Raw genomic sequence first — 14,980 nt, 5'->3', positions numbered from 1 at the left:
GCCATTGAACAGAGCACAGAGAGAAAGTACATTGTTAACTGGGGGGGATTAGAACTAGGATCCTTGAGTTGCTACCAACAGTTGAATCATTAACTAACAAGCAGACTGGTCTGACTGGGCGACTCGAGAGAGTTAATGATCAGCGAGTCAGACCACTGGAGAAACCTGGGGCCCCTGCATGACGACGCAGGGATTATCTCAAGCTTTTGCAATTTCTCCACGTAGCTGAACTCACGCACCTTGGCTGCACCCTATCATTGATGACATTCAGAGTCAAGATGAGACGGATAATATCCGTATCAAGCTCTCAGAAAACACAGAAATATTACTTGGAAGAGATTGCGCTGAGGAAGATCTGGGATTTGGGAACTTCCTGAGCCAAGACCTTGTGCCAACGGGGGCGGCACAGCCTGATCCATGGTTGTCTTGTTGGTTACTGGTCATTATGCTGTTGGTTGTAGGTAATGTGACATTCATCGGTGGTTGGACCAAGGCAGAAATCTCTGACAACACGAATCCAGGGGTGTCATCCTGACCCGCACGGAGGCTTAATTAGGTGCCGCTCACTGTGCTCTCCCCTTTCCCATTCTCATTCTACATCACGTCACACGACCTTGAGCCTAAATCTACCATCTGTGAACATGTCGCTGGCATCGGCATTCATAGTACGGCTCGGCCAAATGTTCAGAGACCCTCCTCGGGCCCTTGTGCGATTGAGTATCTTCGGCGGTCTTTCCCTTTTACTTATTCTTATCACCTGGAAGGGCTCGACCAGCTTATCTTACAGCTGGACGCCACCAATCAGCGAGTCTGAGCTGAAGAACATCTCCCAAAAGGCGAAGGAATATGCCGAAAATCCTGTACAGGCTCCTTATAAAAGTACGTTCTGGGAGGTCGGTCAACGATCACGAGAGTTGAGTCAATGGCTGTCGAAGTCTGACAAACTTGACCCGACTTCAAAAGTTGGGCGGCAGCTCCAGGATGTCACGGAGATAACAGCCCAACAAATATTCCCTTTCCTCCGGAATCCACCACGGAATCCCGGATCAGAAACACCACTCTCTGACCTTCGACACTCTTTTGACAGAGGGTCCAGAGGAATTGTAATTCCTGTTGGTGGTGGAGAGCAATCAGTTCGCTTCGCTGGCCATTTAATTGTGAGCTTGCGCAAAGTCTTGGGCTGTCGCTTGCCTATACAGATTGTGTATGCTGGAGAAGATGACTTGCCCAAAAAGGAACGTGACAGGATAGCGAAACTCACTGGCGCAACTGATGTCGAGTTTCTTGATATCTTCACCGTCTTTGACGATACTAGTCTGAAGCTCAAAGACGGAGGATGGGCCATCAAAGCCTTTGCATTACTCGGATCGCACTTTGAAGAAGTCATCCTCCTAGATGCTGATGCTGTGTTCATTCAACAACCGGAAAGGCTGTTTGCGCAAACAGCATATATCGAGAAAGGAGCGTTACTCTTCCACGACAGACTGCTTTGGCAACATGCGTTCAAAGAAAGGCACGAATGGTGGAAGGACCAGATCAAGGAGCCTTCAGCGGAGATGAACAAATCACTTGTATGGACAGAAGACTACGCCGAAGAATGTGATTCGGGTGCAGTAGTCCTCAACAAGGCGCGAGTAAGTACTCTTGTTGGTCTTCTACATGTCGCATGGCAGAACACATACAATGTTCGAGAAGAAGTCACTTACAGGCAAGGTCACGGGGACAAGGAATCTTGGTGGCTTGGCCTTGAGCTTGGCGGGTCCAGTTATGAGTTTGAGTCGCATTATGGTTCAATGATCGGCTGGGGTGAAAGCAAAGGAGCAAATGTGACAAAGGTTTGTAGCTTTGTCATTGCTCATACTGATGAGAAGGATAAGCTGTTATGGTACAATGGAAGCCTGTTGAAGAACAAACGTGTAGACCCAGATGGCTATGAAGTCCCAGAGTACTGGATGATGGATGGCAAATGGCATAAAGGAAGGACAAAGGATGATATGAGCTGTATGACTGATACGGAAGTACTGGAGCTGACAGATGAGGAGAAGCGCGTGTTGCGAGGGAGCATTGGAATTGCGAAGGAGGTAGATATGGCCCTCAAAGGGACAGTATAGTGATACCACAGTTATTTTATTCTATCGATTGCGACAATGGAGGGTCAGTAACGATGTGGAACTTTTGAGTAGTGTCGGGTTTGCCATGCTGTAATGCTTTAGTCATCAGTACTTTAATGCTGGAACACATGTGAGATTGAGAGGCGGTGTCGGGCAAATGAAGAAGTACATTGGTGCCCAATAAGATGAACCTGTTCTCGTGAAGGGGGGGGCCTCGATTTGTCCTATTGATTGAAGCGGGAAAAGTAGGCTGAGAGGGCGACCACTAAAGGGCTCTGTAGTGTGCTGCAGATGGCCCAGGATCAATAGTATTGGCCCAACCTCACCCAAGGCATGCCCAAGGCATTCTAGTCTGACCATTCCTTATCGCAATGCATCTAGATCCCGCAAACCTGTCACTTCTCTCTGTCAATAACCTTCCAAACTACATCAGACGATACAATGACTGTACCAGCCTTTGGATTCTCTGCCGGCGACTTCGTTAGCGCCGTGAAGTTAATCGTCGACATCACCCAAGCGTTGAAAAACACAGGTGGCGCTGCAGGAGATTATCTTCAAGTGCTGGCCGATTTGAACCTTTTGAAAGACGTTTTGTCACACCTGCACCAACAGCAAACCGGCGCGACGAGGCAAAGAAGCAACAACCCTTTTGCAGAGCATGCGCGGAAACAAGCAGATCTCACTTTATCTACACTAGCAAATTTCCTCGACCTGATATCCAAATTCGATGCTAGCCTAGGTCCTCAAAGATCGTCAGCATGGTATCGCGGTGTTGGTAGAAAAGCGCAATGGGCGCTAGTCTATTCGAAGCATGTTGATGATCTGCGGTCAAGGATTGGGACACAGATTCAGACGTTAAACCTCGTCACTCAACTACAAGAAGAGTATTTAGATCTGTCGATGGCTGTCCAGCTTCTTATGCTGACTAGGACGCAAGCGACCGTAACGACCTCGATGAGCTGAATAGTCAGCTCAACATAATCAAAGTCCAGAATGAACAGGTCATAACACAACTCCAAGACCGGTATGTCTTACTTATGAGTCTTTGAATGTGAATAGTTTTGAACCTTTTTTGTAGCCGAATCATTAGCATCGAAGAACTTCGAGAACAACTCAGTCTGCTTGACCTTCAGGACGATGAACACCAACCTGGTAACGCACCTGCGCCGCCTCAAGTTATTGAAAACTCTCAATCAAGTGCAAGTCGCCGACCGGTAGTAGCATACTTGGAAGAGCCCGACATGAATGTGACTACAACACCGGGGGGCCCAACCCAGTACTTCGTCTCAACAAGACATGACTAGCCAACAAGAAGAGACCACCCAAACGCTCTTACCAAAACTGTAGGTAAATACCGCTGAATTCTAGTTTTCATGAACTGACCTCTCGTTGCCAGTCTTCGTGCTGTCATACGAGATCTGCACAATCTCATTATGAAGGCCTGGTTACTGTTTCCAGGGCTAATGAGACACTATTCCCGCCTGTGCACGTCGATTTCTATGCCACCTCTCCTCGTTCTCGCTGAGAACATCAGCTTTGAAGATGTGCTCGGGCGTCAAACGACGTTACAGTATGACTTCTTCAGGCACTGGGCGGTAAGTGAGAGTGCAGCACAATGTTCACATGGTAGCTAACTATTTACCAGAATGTCGATATGTTCCTCAATAAACAGTTCGAGAACTGTCCAGGTCAGCAGTATATCGCCAAAAAGCAATATTTCTTCCTCGGTGCTGATGCAGCAACAAATAAGCTGAACTCAAATGTTGAGATCGCTTGGCAAGCAATGGCCCGCCCTGGATGCCAAATTTCGATGTCGATAAAGATGATTGCAGAACAGAAGGACGTATCAGAGGCCAAGTGCCCCAGCCCTGGTTGCAAAGGCCGTTCAGTCAAAATAGACGATGAGGAAACATTTTCATGTCAGAAGTGCGATCTGACGTACTCCATGCTGCCCAAAAACCCTGCAAAAGAACCATCTATCAAGGAAAGGAGAAGTACGTCCAGGGTATACGGCTTAATTCCATACTGGCGACGGGCGCAAGCTTCTGAAACGAATCAAGACATAGTTGGAGTGGATCAGCAAATTGCTTGCTTCAAGAAAGTCCACATATTGGCACCTGCGATGGACGAACCATCGATAGTGAGCACTATGTCCCTAGGGAAAAGTCCATTTCGATCGAAGAAGGCCAAACGCAGAAAGGTCGTTTGGGTCTGGACATGTTGCGGCTGTGGAATAGGTGGCATGAGAATAACGGCGGCTAATTGTCCGCGCTGCGGCCTTCCTCGCTGCCCCATGTGTAATACGACCAGGAGAGAGCTCATGTCTTAGTTAACTTCTGGGTCTAAGGGAAACATATCATGACGGTATGCAGCTACAAGTTTACGTTCCCTGCAGCACCAACAGAACAGCTGAAGCGAGACACGATTAGGCACTGAAGTTTGATATTGATGCTGAGCATGGATGCAGTGCCAGCAACGTCAGTTGTTTCATACGACCAAAGCTCGTAGAGAATACGGGATCCCATCCAGTTCTTCCTTTTTATGCCAGTACCTTAGCTTTCTAGGGTCGCAACCTCTGTCTTCAGAAATACAGACCTTGTTTCTCTTTGGAGGTTTACGAGCTATCAATCGCTTAATCGAAAGTATTACTTATCCTAGCAATTTTAACCAGACGTATGCCTATCTATATATATATATTTAATTTTACTAATATGAAGAGAAAATTAAATAAAAGAGAATAAGGGTTTCATAATTACTTTTTACTTAATCAGCTTGTAATACCATGTTTATATGATTTTCCTGCTAAGCGCAGCGGCTAGACACGTGATGGGCCGTTTTGAGGTAGCTCCGAAGATAGTTATGCCAAACGCTGACACCGCAACGGTGACAGCCCTATTGCTTTGCATACTTGCGGCCCCTCCATCTCAATCAGCCCTTATCTCAAACAGCAGCTAATGACCCTGGCATCAACGCTGACCTCCTAAATTTAGTACGTGTCTCAGCAGGGTCCGGTCCGTGTAAGCAGGCTCGCGGGATGAGTGGGTGAGCCGGCACTGTCCGAAAGTGGTTAAACACCGCTCCACTGCAGTTCTAGCATCAAACACAGGCCCAAGTCCCGCTTTCGGGTGTTTGCCGCATACAGATCGCATCCAACGCTATGCCTGGCCCGCAGAGTCAGTTCAGTGGAGAGGCACGATCGATATATAGAGTCCGTTGATGTTAAATTTGTGGGTTGCCTTATTGGTGTGTCATCTATTTTGGCGTCTGGTTCGATTCTCCCGAGATTATTACTGGGATATCATTTATCGACCATGGACAACTTCAATTCAATCGCTCTCGAGCGTTTGCTGAGTCCCTCGGCGCTGTTTGGCCTCACTGGTCTTTGGCTTGGTTATCGTGTCGCGCTCGCACTTTACAACGTTTCCCCTCTCCACCCACTCTCCAAGTTTCCTGGCCCAAAAATTGCCGCCGCTTCTTACGTGTATGAGGCCTACTATGACTGGATCCTCATGGGTCGGTATGGCAGGAGGATAGAGAAAATGCATGAGCAGTATGGCGAGTACTTGATGAAGACTTCCTGATAAATTTGAAGTAACTAATAGTCATTGAAGGTCCTATCGTGCGCGTCAGCCCTGATGAACTTCATTGCAGCGACCCGTTCTTTGCCGATGAGATCTACACGGGAAAGCCAGGCCGAAGTATGTCTATACAATTACCTTCCTCGCTTGTAACCTTCTCGGCTCAATAAAACTCTTCCGCTTACATTTCTCTTAGTCCGCGATAAATGGCAGCACCACCTCAAAATAGCAGGCGCTGGCCCAGTCTCACAGGCAACTGGCACTGCTGGGCCGCACGAGCTACATCGCAAGCGTAGGGCTGCCCATGCACGTTTCTTCTCACGCGGACAGGTGCTCAAGCTCGAGGACGAAGTGTACAACTACGCCAAGCTCGCTATTGAGAAAATGCTCCGCTGGACCGGCAAGGAGGCCTTTGAAATTAAAGGCGCCTTCAATTGCTATACCGCCGATGTCTTCTCCCAGTACGCATTTGGAGAGCCTATGGGCTTCATCGAGCAGGAGGGCTGGGAGCCCAACTTTGGAACTTGGACCTCGTCCTTCTTGACAACCACTTACATGAGTACGTCTTTAGAGAGCCCTTTCTACCGCTTTGTTTTGGTTGTGTCTCGCGCGTACAGATATATCTTCTGGGCTGCTTTGTGCTATACCAATAGCCCCTGCGAGGCCCAGAAACATAGTCTTGATCGTGGAACCCCTTTCGACTAGACAGTTATGCTAATTGACGGCGAACAGTGCGCCACAATGGGCTGGCCAGACGGCTGGCTGATATCCTCCCCATGTTCGCGGACTATATGGGCGAGGATGTCAAGAGGATAATGCACCAGATGAATCATGTTATCCCAGCGTACATCAAGACTGCCCTGGCAAATCCCGATGGCGGCCGTGTATTTAACGAGATTCTGAACTCCAATGTCCTGCCCGAGGAAGAGAAGAGCATGTATCGTCTCTCGGGTGAGGGGTTTGTCTTCCTTGTTGCTGGAACCGAAACCACTGCGGTCAGTTCTCTCACCATGGTGGACTGGTCGGATTTGCCTAACTGACTCGATACAGGCTATCCTTACTGTCATGACGTTTCACCTACTTCATCAACCCAAAGTCTACGCTCGTCTGATGAAAGACCTGGAAGGCATTGATCCCAATAATCTCAAATGGGCACAGCTCGAGCAGAGACCATACCTCTGGGCCCTCGTTCAGGAGTCTCTGCGGCACCAGCCTGGGGCGGCCGCTCGATCAGCCCGCATTGCCCGTGAGGAGGAACTCTTCTATAAGAGTCAAGATGGCAAGACGCAATTTGTGATCCCCCGAGGCACACCTGTAAGCATGACGGCCATGATCAACCACTGGGACACGCGGCTGTTTCCCGACCCCGACGCATTCAACCCTGAGCGGTGGTTGTTGCCCGACGGCAAGCCTGATTACACGCTGCAAAAATTCCTCATCTCGTTTTCGAAGGGATCTAGGGTTTGCGTTGGCGAGAGGTGAGTTTTATCATAAAGGACGGGGCAAGCCCAAGTCGGAAATTTCGTACTGACAGTTGTGTCTTACAGTCTTGCGCTGTGCGAGATCTATATCATGGCCGCCCTGATGGCGTTTCGAATTATCCCGAAAGCCGAACTTTTCGACACTACGATTGAGGATCTCACGTATGACCATGACCTGGTCGTGTTGCAGACGAAGAAAGGACACATTTCGACTCGCATCAAGATCGCGTGATTTACGGAAGACTATCAAAACGCCAACTTGCCTTGCCCTATCTAAGAGGGCTACAGCAATCTCCTCCAGTAAGTTTATGCAAACTATGAACTCCCTGGCGACACTGTGTCCATATTGCCCTGCCCCCATTATGGTGTTGTCTCGTGGGCCGGCGGAATTTGTTTAGCTCTGGTGTTCAGGGGCAAGCTCCCGATTAAGCAATGGAGCGATTTTCTACGGTACCAGCAGGCAACAGTTTAGGACTGTATATAAGAACTATAAAGAGTTAGAATTAGAAGGTGACAAAGATACATGAACCTTTACATTAGAATATCTATTATCCAAACTGTTAAACCTTGAACAAATCAAGCATTAAAGTGCGAGAAATCAGATCTGACGCCAAGTTCGTCGCTTGTAGCAGAGTCAACAAAGGGCTTGCACGGTATTCATGAAGATGAGCCGACAACGTTACAGTGACATCCTCAACGAGCTCGATAAACTCCTCCCATATAAACTTATCACCAACAATATCGGACGTCCGGTTTCAATGATCCAGCGTGAGCAGCTTAGCCGGAATTTCAGCGGCTTCCTGACTGCAATCAACTGCATTCGGCAACTTGCAATTGTCAAGAATGACAGCTCTGCTCCCAGCGAGACCTAGGATGGTGGGAAGGGGCTGAGATGGCTGTTGAATTTAGATATTCCCTAATAGTCAAGATAACTGCCAAGGGACCCCAGATCCATTTTCTCGACAGCACCCAAATATTTCCCCTTATCTTCAGAGCATTGGAAAAGGCGTGCTCGATGAGGAATACCCCAAATGCTGGGGATGTAGCGTTTGGTGACGTTGGACCTCAAGCTGGCCTGGATCAGGGCATTTTCATTCTCAGAATAGTCTTAACGGCAAAGGTCTCATGTTGCTCCAGAACACCAGACATTTGCTAAAGCTTTAGATAGTCTAAGCTTTGTGTAGTGATACAAGCCCTCGGCCACGATAGTCAATGGCTCCTATGCGGGCTCCAAGTGTAGGGGTCGACCAGGTCAAAATCACTCGCCCTTCTGCACCACCATGAGCTGCCAGGCTTTGGACACCCCAGTCTGGCATTCAAAGGTTGCAAGGTAGCCAAGGTTCTTAGACCAGTGTCTCCTACTTGCTACCGTTACAGATGTCAAGAAGAATCAGCATGCTGTATAAGCACCACAGTTCGCATGTCACATGAGATTTGGCGGTGCGTCTCAGTGTCCTTCTACGCCCGGAAGTCGGTAGGTATCTCGTTTCATTCTTTTATAAGTTACTAAAAGTCTATAAAATTGTCCGTTCTTATCTTAGTTCGTAAATATTTGAACCATTCACGTCAGGGCCTCCTCGAGTCGGAGTTAGTCCTGAGCAAGTGAGGGTGAGCGGTCCTAGTACACCTGCACCAGGCTATGACAGCAGTCAAAGCTATAACCTCAACCACAACTCGTTCTGCACAGGCGCTCGGTGGACCTAGGATGCGCGTATCCTGGGCCTATGGGCCTGTGGCTCCTGTTGAATAACTATACGTGGCTTCGCGTTCTCCATCAGGTATGGTCGCTGACGGAGGACCTCCCTGAAGTAGCTCGGCCGGCCATCCTCCTCGACGAGCTCCAGCAACCGATCGGCTTTGAAGTCGACCGTAAGGCCGCTAAGCCATTCACCATCTGCCATCAATACAACGCTGCAATGCCACGGCGTCGTAAAGCCGCTTTTGGTGTTGAGCAGGCTGATGGAAATCTTATGCTCTCCAGTAGACTGGTGGATACTGAGACGTAAATAGTTCGGGAAGCGCGCTTTGACGGCTCCCGCAAAAGCCTAATCACAAGAGAGATTCTGTTAGCTGTGGGAACTCGACTAGGCATTGAAATGACTGGCTGAAGTAGTGAACTTGAAACTTACGTATCCTCGGATCAGCATTTGCTTGGCGAGGTACTTGACATCTTTCCTGTACTTGGCACTGCTCTTGGCTGGGCCGAAAATGTGCTGCAGATCTGACTTGAGGAAGCGGCAGTACCCCTTGTACGTCCCGAGCGTGTCCGGATTTGTGGCGATTTCATGGTCAATGTCAAGATCGCCGTCCCGGCCATACTTGTTGAACAGGGTCCGGCGGAAGTTAGTTGCGTTGGCAACGTACGTGAGCTCATTAAGGTCATTGGGCAGGCCCTTCACTGCGACCAAATCCTGTAGGCGGGAGAATGAGAGATGAGAGAAGGCCTTGCGCTCGGCCATGGCCCGTAGCGCCGACCCGTAGCGCCAGGTCTCCTGGTCAGAAATTCCTAGCAAGTCTAGATGACGATTCAAGAAGAAGTGTCAGTGATGTGCCAGTAGCCGTGAGAGTTTTCACCTTGTTTCGAGTGAGGAATGCAGAGGATGAACGAACCATTGTAAACCAGGCCGTCTGAGATGACAGTCAGCTCTGCGCCAGGCTCATAGAATTGGCCAATGGTGACACATATGGAGTTTAGTCTAGCAAGTGCCAACTCTTCAGCCTTATCTGGGAGGGTACCCAGCACCTTTTCGACCTTATTTGCTGACTTGAACGGGAATGCCGGCAGACACATGACCACCTTTTGCCGTGCCCTGACAAAGCGTGAGACGACGGCTAGGAACTTAGGCCTGCCGGCGCTATGCAGTTCCTCGGTGCTGTCGAACTTGTGAAGAGAGTATTCTAGAATGACGTCCAGAATTCTGTTGGAAGTCTCGGAGACTTTGGTCTCTTCAGAGTCTTCCGTTTTGTCATCTGCGGCGGGAGGGCCCGTCATCTCGCTCGGAACACTGGAGCGGGAGGATCTCGTCGACATGGTGTCGTCGAACGAGACGTCTGATCCAGCTATGGTGACAGCCGGTGTCTTCAGCTTCAAGACGTCGGAGGGGTTCTGATGATCAATATCGATGGACATGGCGACCAAAGCACATATGAATGGTATGGCAGAAGATGAAATGATAGACGATAAACATGCAATAAGGGTGAAGCGGAGGTGTCGTAAAAGTCACAATCTAGAACAAGCCGTACATATAGTGTCACGTACAACACTTATCCAATTGGGACAGATGATCCAATGTAAGAGGCCTTGATTCTTCACAATGGAGATTGGCGGACATGCTCAGCCTTATTTTATCCGGGAGAATGCCAGAAGAAGGAAGATGATGTCTGCCTCACTCCAACCCAAGTGAGGCAAAGCCCGTCATTGTCATTTGGTAGCATATGCTAATTCCATGCCGGGGGCACTGCACTAGGAAGGGAACGTGTGGCTTGGTAGGGCGGAAGCTAAGGAAGCCAGGCCGCCGCAAAAAGCAAAGAGGGTCAACGGGACGGGATATTGCCGTTTCAGGTCCGCTGCCGTGAACTACCTTACAGCGTCTGAGGTGAGATGGAAGTGGATCGCGACAGGACCCCAGTACCGAGACAGGGGTGCTCTTTAGACTAAGGTACCTAAGCGCCCGCCCCCAATCTCAATTATCGGACAGCCTGCGACCTTCTGTTGTGTCACCCAGAAGCAGGATTTCTCCTCTTTCTCCTTCTCCTTTCTCTTCTGGCTTACAATTTCACAATCGCATCCCCTCATCGCTTACTCTCCGCCTGAAGAAGCCGGTCTTCTCGGTGCACCTCTCAGCAAACGACACCCCCCCGTACTCAGCCTAGTTACCGTGATCTGACGGCATCCCGAAGATCCATTTAGCGTCCCAGCCGGTAGACTAGTGGCCTGGCGCGCTTGTGAGGCCCTCCACTACACCAACTCCACGACCAAAATCCCTGAGAACTGCTTGCTGTCGTTGTCGCTGTCGCTGCGATGGGACAAACCTATATGCGTCTGCCGGAAGATGGCGATGACAGAAATGCCAGTGCCAGCAGGCTTCCAGCGCCCACGAGCGCACATCTGGCAACAACCACGCTGCAGGTCGGCGGCATGACGTGCGTCGCCAACTCTTACTTTCGTTCATTTCGTTCTCTAAAGCTAACTCTGTAACCTCAACAGATGCGGTTCTTGCACATCGGCCGTTGAATTCGGCTTCAAAGGCGTTGACGGCGTCGGAACAGTCTCCGTCAGCCTCGTAATGGAGCGCGCCGTCGTCACACATGACCCGGACATCATACCTGCCGAGAAGATACAGGAGATCATCGAGGACCGTGGGTTTGATGCTGAGGTTCTTTCGACCGATCGTTCCAACCCCGCGACTACTCGATTGAACAACCACTTCTCCGACCAGGGCACTGCGATTGGGAGCGAAGCTGAGTCTGCAACGACAACTGCGACGACCACTTTCGCCATAGAGGGCATGACATGTGGAGCCTGCACGTCCGCCGTTGAAGCCGGCTTCAACGGCGTGGCCGGCGTGCTCAAGTTCAACATTAGCCTTTTGGCGGAACGAGCCGTTATCACTTATGACGAGACGAAGCTTTCGCCGGAGAAGATAGCCGAGATTATCGACGATCGCGGGTTTGATGTTACTATTTTATCGACGCAGCGCGACTCGATCCATCAGGGAGGAGACACGTCAACCGCTCAGTTCAAGGTCTTCGGCTGCAAAGATGCGACTACTGCCCAGCTTCTGGAGGAAGGCCTCATTGCAGTCCAGGGCATCCGATCCGCATCTCTCAGCCTCAGTACGGACCGCCTGACAGTCATCTACCAGCCCAGGACTATAGGACTTCGTGGCATTGTTGAGGCTATAGAGGTGCAGGGCTTGAATGCCCTCGTTGCAAGTGGCGAGGATAACAACGCGCAGCTTGAGTCGCTGGCCAAAACGCGCGAGATTACCGAGTGGCGGACAGCGTTCAGGACGTCACTTGCCTTCGCGATCCCCGTTCTCCTCATCGGCATGATTATTCCTATGGCCTTCCCAGTGATAGACATTGGACGTTTCGAACTCATACCTGGTCTATTCCTGGGTGACATTGTATGTCTCGTTCTCACATTGCCTGTTCAATTCGGCATTGGCAAGCGATTCTATATCTCTGGGTATAAATCTCTTAAACATAGATCGCCAACGATGGATGTTCTCGTCGTTCTGGGTACATCATGTGCCTTCCTCTTTAGCGTCTTCTCAATGCTGATCTCTGTCCTTCTTGAGCCGCATTCTAAACCTTCCACGATCTTCGACACATGCACCATGCTCATCACATTCATCACACTGTCTCGGTGGCTGGAGAACCGGGCCAAGGGCCAGACTTCTAAGGCGCTGTCTCGTCTTATGTCACTAGCTCCGTCCAGAGCTACCATCTATGCTGACCCGATCGCTGTGGAAAAGGCAGCAGAGAGCTGGGCAAAATCATCCGACGAGCCCCCAACGTCTAAGACACCTCGGACTCATGAACCTGGCCTCTCTGCTTGGGAGGAAAGGGTCATCCCAACAGAGCTGCTTGAAGTTGACGATATTGTGGTCATCCGGCCCGGTGACAAAATTCCAGCAGACGGCATTCTGGTTCGAGGCACTACATTTGTTGACGAAAGTATGGTTACTGGAGAAGCTATGCCTGTTCAGAAGCACATGGGTGATAGTATCGTCGCCGGCACTGTTAACGGTGATGGACGGGTCGACGTCCGTGTTACTCGAGCTGGCCATGACACCCAGCTAAGTCAGATTGTCAAGCTAGTGCAAGACGCACAAACCGCTCGCGCCCCTATTCAGCAGCTTGTTGATACAATAGCCGGCTACTTTGTCCCCATGATTCTCATCCTCGGCCTTGGTACGTTCCTTGTATGGATGGTCCTCTGTCACGTTTTATCCCACCCTCCGGAGATCTTCCTCGAGGATAATAGCGGCGGCAAGGTCGTAGTCTGCGTTAAGTTGTGTATCTCCGTCATTGTCTTTGCTTGTCCGTGTGCTCTTGGACTAGCTACGCCCACGGCCGTGATGGTTGGTACCGGAGTCGGTGCCGAAAACGGAATTCTGATAAAAGGCGGTGCTGTCCTGGAACGTATAACCAAGGTCACGCAGGTTGTCCTCGATAAAACTGGCACCATAACTTATGGTAAGATGAGTGTGGCCAGCATAGGTCTCGTCCCGCAATGGACAAGAAGCGAGGTCAGTAGACGACTATGGTGGTCCATCGTTGGTCTAGCAGAGATGGGGAGCGAACATCCTGTGGGCAAGGCTATCCTGGGCGCTGCAAAGAACGAGTTAGGTATGGCGCCCGAAGGAACCATTGATGGCAGCATTGGAGACTTCAAAGCGGTTGTGGGCAAGGGTGTCAGTGTGACTGTCGAGCCAGCTACCGCGAACCGGTCACGATACATGGTACTGGTTGGCAACCTGATATTCTTGAAGGATGGCGGTATCGATGTCCCCAAAGATGCTATCGAGGCCGCAGAGAAGCTTAACCTGTCCGCTGGCGAGGACACATCGCAGGCCAAGAGCGATCCCCGCAGCGCTGGAACCACCAACATCTTCGTTGCCATCGACGGCCTTTACTCGGGCCATGTGTGCCTGTCCGACACAATCAAAGAGGATGCTGCAGCGACTATCTCGGTCCTGCACCGCATGGGCATAAATACCGCCATGGTGACTGGCGACCAACGGTCTACCGCACTCGCTGTCGCCTCTGCTGTGGGTATCGATGCCAACAATGTTTACGCCGGTGTTAGCCCCGATCAGAAGCAGGCTATCGTACAAGAGATCCAGGACCGTGGCGAGGTTGTCGGCATGATTGGCGACGGCATTAACGACTCCCCGGCACTTGTGACGGCGGACGTGGGCATTGCTATGGCAAGCGGAACAGATGTCGCGATGGAGGCGGCTGATATGGTGCTTATGAGGCCGACAGAGCTTATGATAATACCTGCTTCGCTGGCGCTTACGCGCACCATCTTCCGCCGTATCAAGATAAACCTCGGATGGGCATGCATCTATAACGCTATCGGCCTCCCGATTGCCATGGGCTTCTTCCTTCCGTTCGGGCTTATCGTACATCCTATAATGGCGAGTCTTGCGATGGCGTTCAGCAGTGTGACGGTGGTGGTCAGCAGCCTGATGCTCAACTCCTGGACAAGGCCTGTTTGGATGGATGAGGTGGCGAAGAACGGCGGCGGGGAGCCCAAGGCGGAGAGGTGGGTATGGGGAAGGGGAATCGTCGGCTGGGTGAGGGAGATGATGGGACGCAGAGGCAAGGAGGAAGAGGTTGGGTATGTGCCATTACAGAACATAGAAGGTTGAGTTTGTGTGTGACCATTGTCTTGATATGCATTGCAATATTCAAGTCTGCTTGATGAGCTTTCAACTTGGGAAAGGAATGCAGTTACAAAAAGACTACCTTTCCGCCCAAACAGTCACGTCCATGCTGTCGAGGTAAGGCACGAAATGCCTCCATTAGCTATCAGGTCTATCAACTCAAAGTAACATTCTCAAAACACACCTCAGGCAGCATATTAGCTATCCACACCATAACCCAATATGACATGCTGTGAATGATTCGATCTTACATCTCTTCATCTCCAAACCAAAGCAATCTCAAGATTAGGACCTGGCGAATCGTTAGACGACCTCTTGCCGTAAGTGACCTGGCAAAACAACCTTCTAAGTAGGAGTATGCATATGCGCTCAATATATTCGAAAAGTCAGTCTAGCTATCTCTCTGATCT

General features: G+C 50.3%; 7 protein-coding genes across 7 annotated transcripts; 6 read left to right on the top strand and 1 right to left on the bottom strand.

Annotated features, from left to right (window-relative positions):
- The first annotated feature begins 523 nt into the window (after nucleotides 1-523).
- On the top strand, nucleotides 524-2,168 carry FOIG_10190 (uncharacterized protein). Its single transcript, XM_031210492.1, has one exon. It carries the CDS (start codon nucleotides 642-644, stop codon nucleotides 2,109-2,111), a length of 1,470 nt encoding a protein of 489 aa, XP_031059970.1. The 5' UTR covers nucleotides 524-641; the 3' UTR covers nucleotides 2,112-2,168.
- Nucleotides 2,169-2,552: 384 nt separating this feature from the next.
- FOIG_10189 (uncharacterized protein) lies at nucleotides 2,553-3,415 on the top strand (the record flags this gene model as incomplete). Its single annotated transcript, XM_031210491.1, has 3 exons — nucleotides 2,553-2,995; nucleotides 3,049-3,135; nucleotides 3,190-3,415. The coding sequence occupies 3 exons, from the start codon at nucleotides 2,553-2,555 to the stop codon at nucleotides 3,413-3,415; spliced, it is 756 nt and encodes a 251-aa protein (XP_031059969.1).
- A 195-nt stretch (nucleotides 3,416-3,610) lies between these two features.
- FOIG_10188 (uncharacterized protein) lies at nucleotides 3,611-4,705 on the top strand (the record flags this gene model as incomplete). The annotated part of the gene is made up of 3 exons (XM_031210490.1): nucleotides 3,611-3,706; nucleotides 3,757-4,105; nucleotides 4,210-4,705. 3 exons carry the CDS (start codon nucleotides 3,611-3,613, stop codon nucleotides 4,371-4,373), a joined length of 609 nt encoding a protein of 202 aa, XP_031059968.1. The 3' UTR covers nucleotides 4,374-4,705.
- A 717-nt stretch (nucleotides 4,706-5,422) lies between these two features.
- On the top strand, nucleotides 5,423-7,521 carry FOIG_10187 (uncharacterized protein; the record flags this gene model as incomplete). Its single annotated transcript, XM_031210489.1, has 6 exons — nucleotides 5,423-5,670; nucleotides 5,763-5,809; nucleotides 5,886-6,248; nucleotides 6,422-6,684; nucleotides 6,740-7,167; nucleotides 7,237-7,521. The coding sequence occupies 6 exons, from the start codon at nucleotides 5,423-5,425 to the stop codon at nucleotides 7,400-7,402; spliced, it is 1,515 nt and encodes a 504-aa protein (XP_031059967.1). The 3' UTR covers nucleotides 7,403-7,521.
- Nucleotides 7,522-7,829: 308 nt separating this feature from the next.
- Nucleotides 7,830-8,042, top strand: FOIG_10186 (uncharacterized protein; the record flags this gene model as incomplete). The annotated part of the gene is made up of 1 exon (XM_031210488.1): nucleotides 7,830-8,042. The coding sequence occupies one exon, from the start codon at nucleotides 7,830-7,832 to the stop codon at nucleotides 8,040-8,042; it is 213 nt and encodes a 70-aa protein (XP_031059966.1).
- An 828-nt stretch (nucleotides 8,043-8,870) lies between these two features.
- FOIG_10185 (uncharacterized protein) lies at nucleotides 8,871-10,300 on the bottom strand (the record flags this gene model as incomplete). The annotated part of the gene is made up of 3 exons (XM_031210487.1): nucleotides 8,871-9,215; nucleotides 9,300-9,685; nucleotides 9,781-10,300. The coding sequence occupies 3 exons, from the start codon at nucleotides 10,298-10,300 to the stop codon at nucleotides 8,871-8,873; spliced, it is 1,251 nt and encodes a 416-aa protein (XP_031059965.1).
- A 569-nt stretch (nucleotides 10,301-10,869) lies between these two features.
- Nucleotides 10,870-14,853, top strand: FOIG_10184 (Cu2+-exporting ATPase). The gene is made up of 2 exons (XM_031210486.1): nucleotides 10,870-11,313; nucleotides 11,378-14,853. The coding sequence occupies exons 1-2, from the start codon at nucleotides 11,192-11,194 to the stop codon at nucleotides 14,553-14,555; spliced, it is 3,300 nt and encodes a 1,099-aa protein (XP_031059964.1). The 5' UTR covers nucleotides 10,870-11,191; the 3' UTR covers nucleotides 14,556-14,853.
- The last annotated feature ends 127 nt before the right edge of the window (nucleotides 14,854-14,980 follow it).

The sequence above is a fragment of the Fusarium odoratissimum genome (assembly GCF_000260195.1).
Source record: "Fusarium odoratissimum NRRL 54006 unplaced genomic scaffold supercont1.17, whole genome shotgun sequence".
Classification (NCBI taxonomy): domain Eukaryota; kingdom Fungi; phylum Ascomycota; class Sordariomycetes; order Hypocreales; family Nectriaceae; genus Fusarium; species Fusarium odoratissimum.
Note: the sequence above shows the minus strand (reverse complement) of the source record. Positions and strands in the feature narration are given on the sequence as shown.

Excerpts from the sequence above, each read along its gene's own strand:
- FOIG_10190 (XM_031210492.1), top strand. The coding sequence starts at position 642 with ATGTCGCTGGCATCGGCATTCATAGTACGGCTCGGCCAAATGTTCAGA.
- FOIG_10184 (XM_031210486.1), top strand. The coding sequence starts at position 11,192 with ATGGGACAAACCTATATGCGTCTGCCGGAAGATGGCGATGACAGAAAT. Across the intron at positions 11,314-11,377 it reads CTGCAGGTCGGCGGCATGAC|ATGCGGTTCTTGCACATCGG; the intron begins GTGCGTCGCCAA and ends TAACCTCAACAG.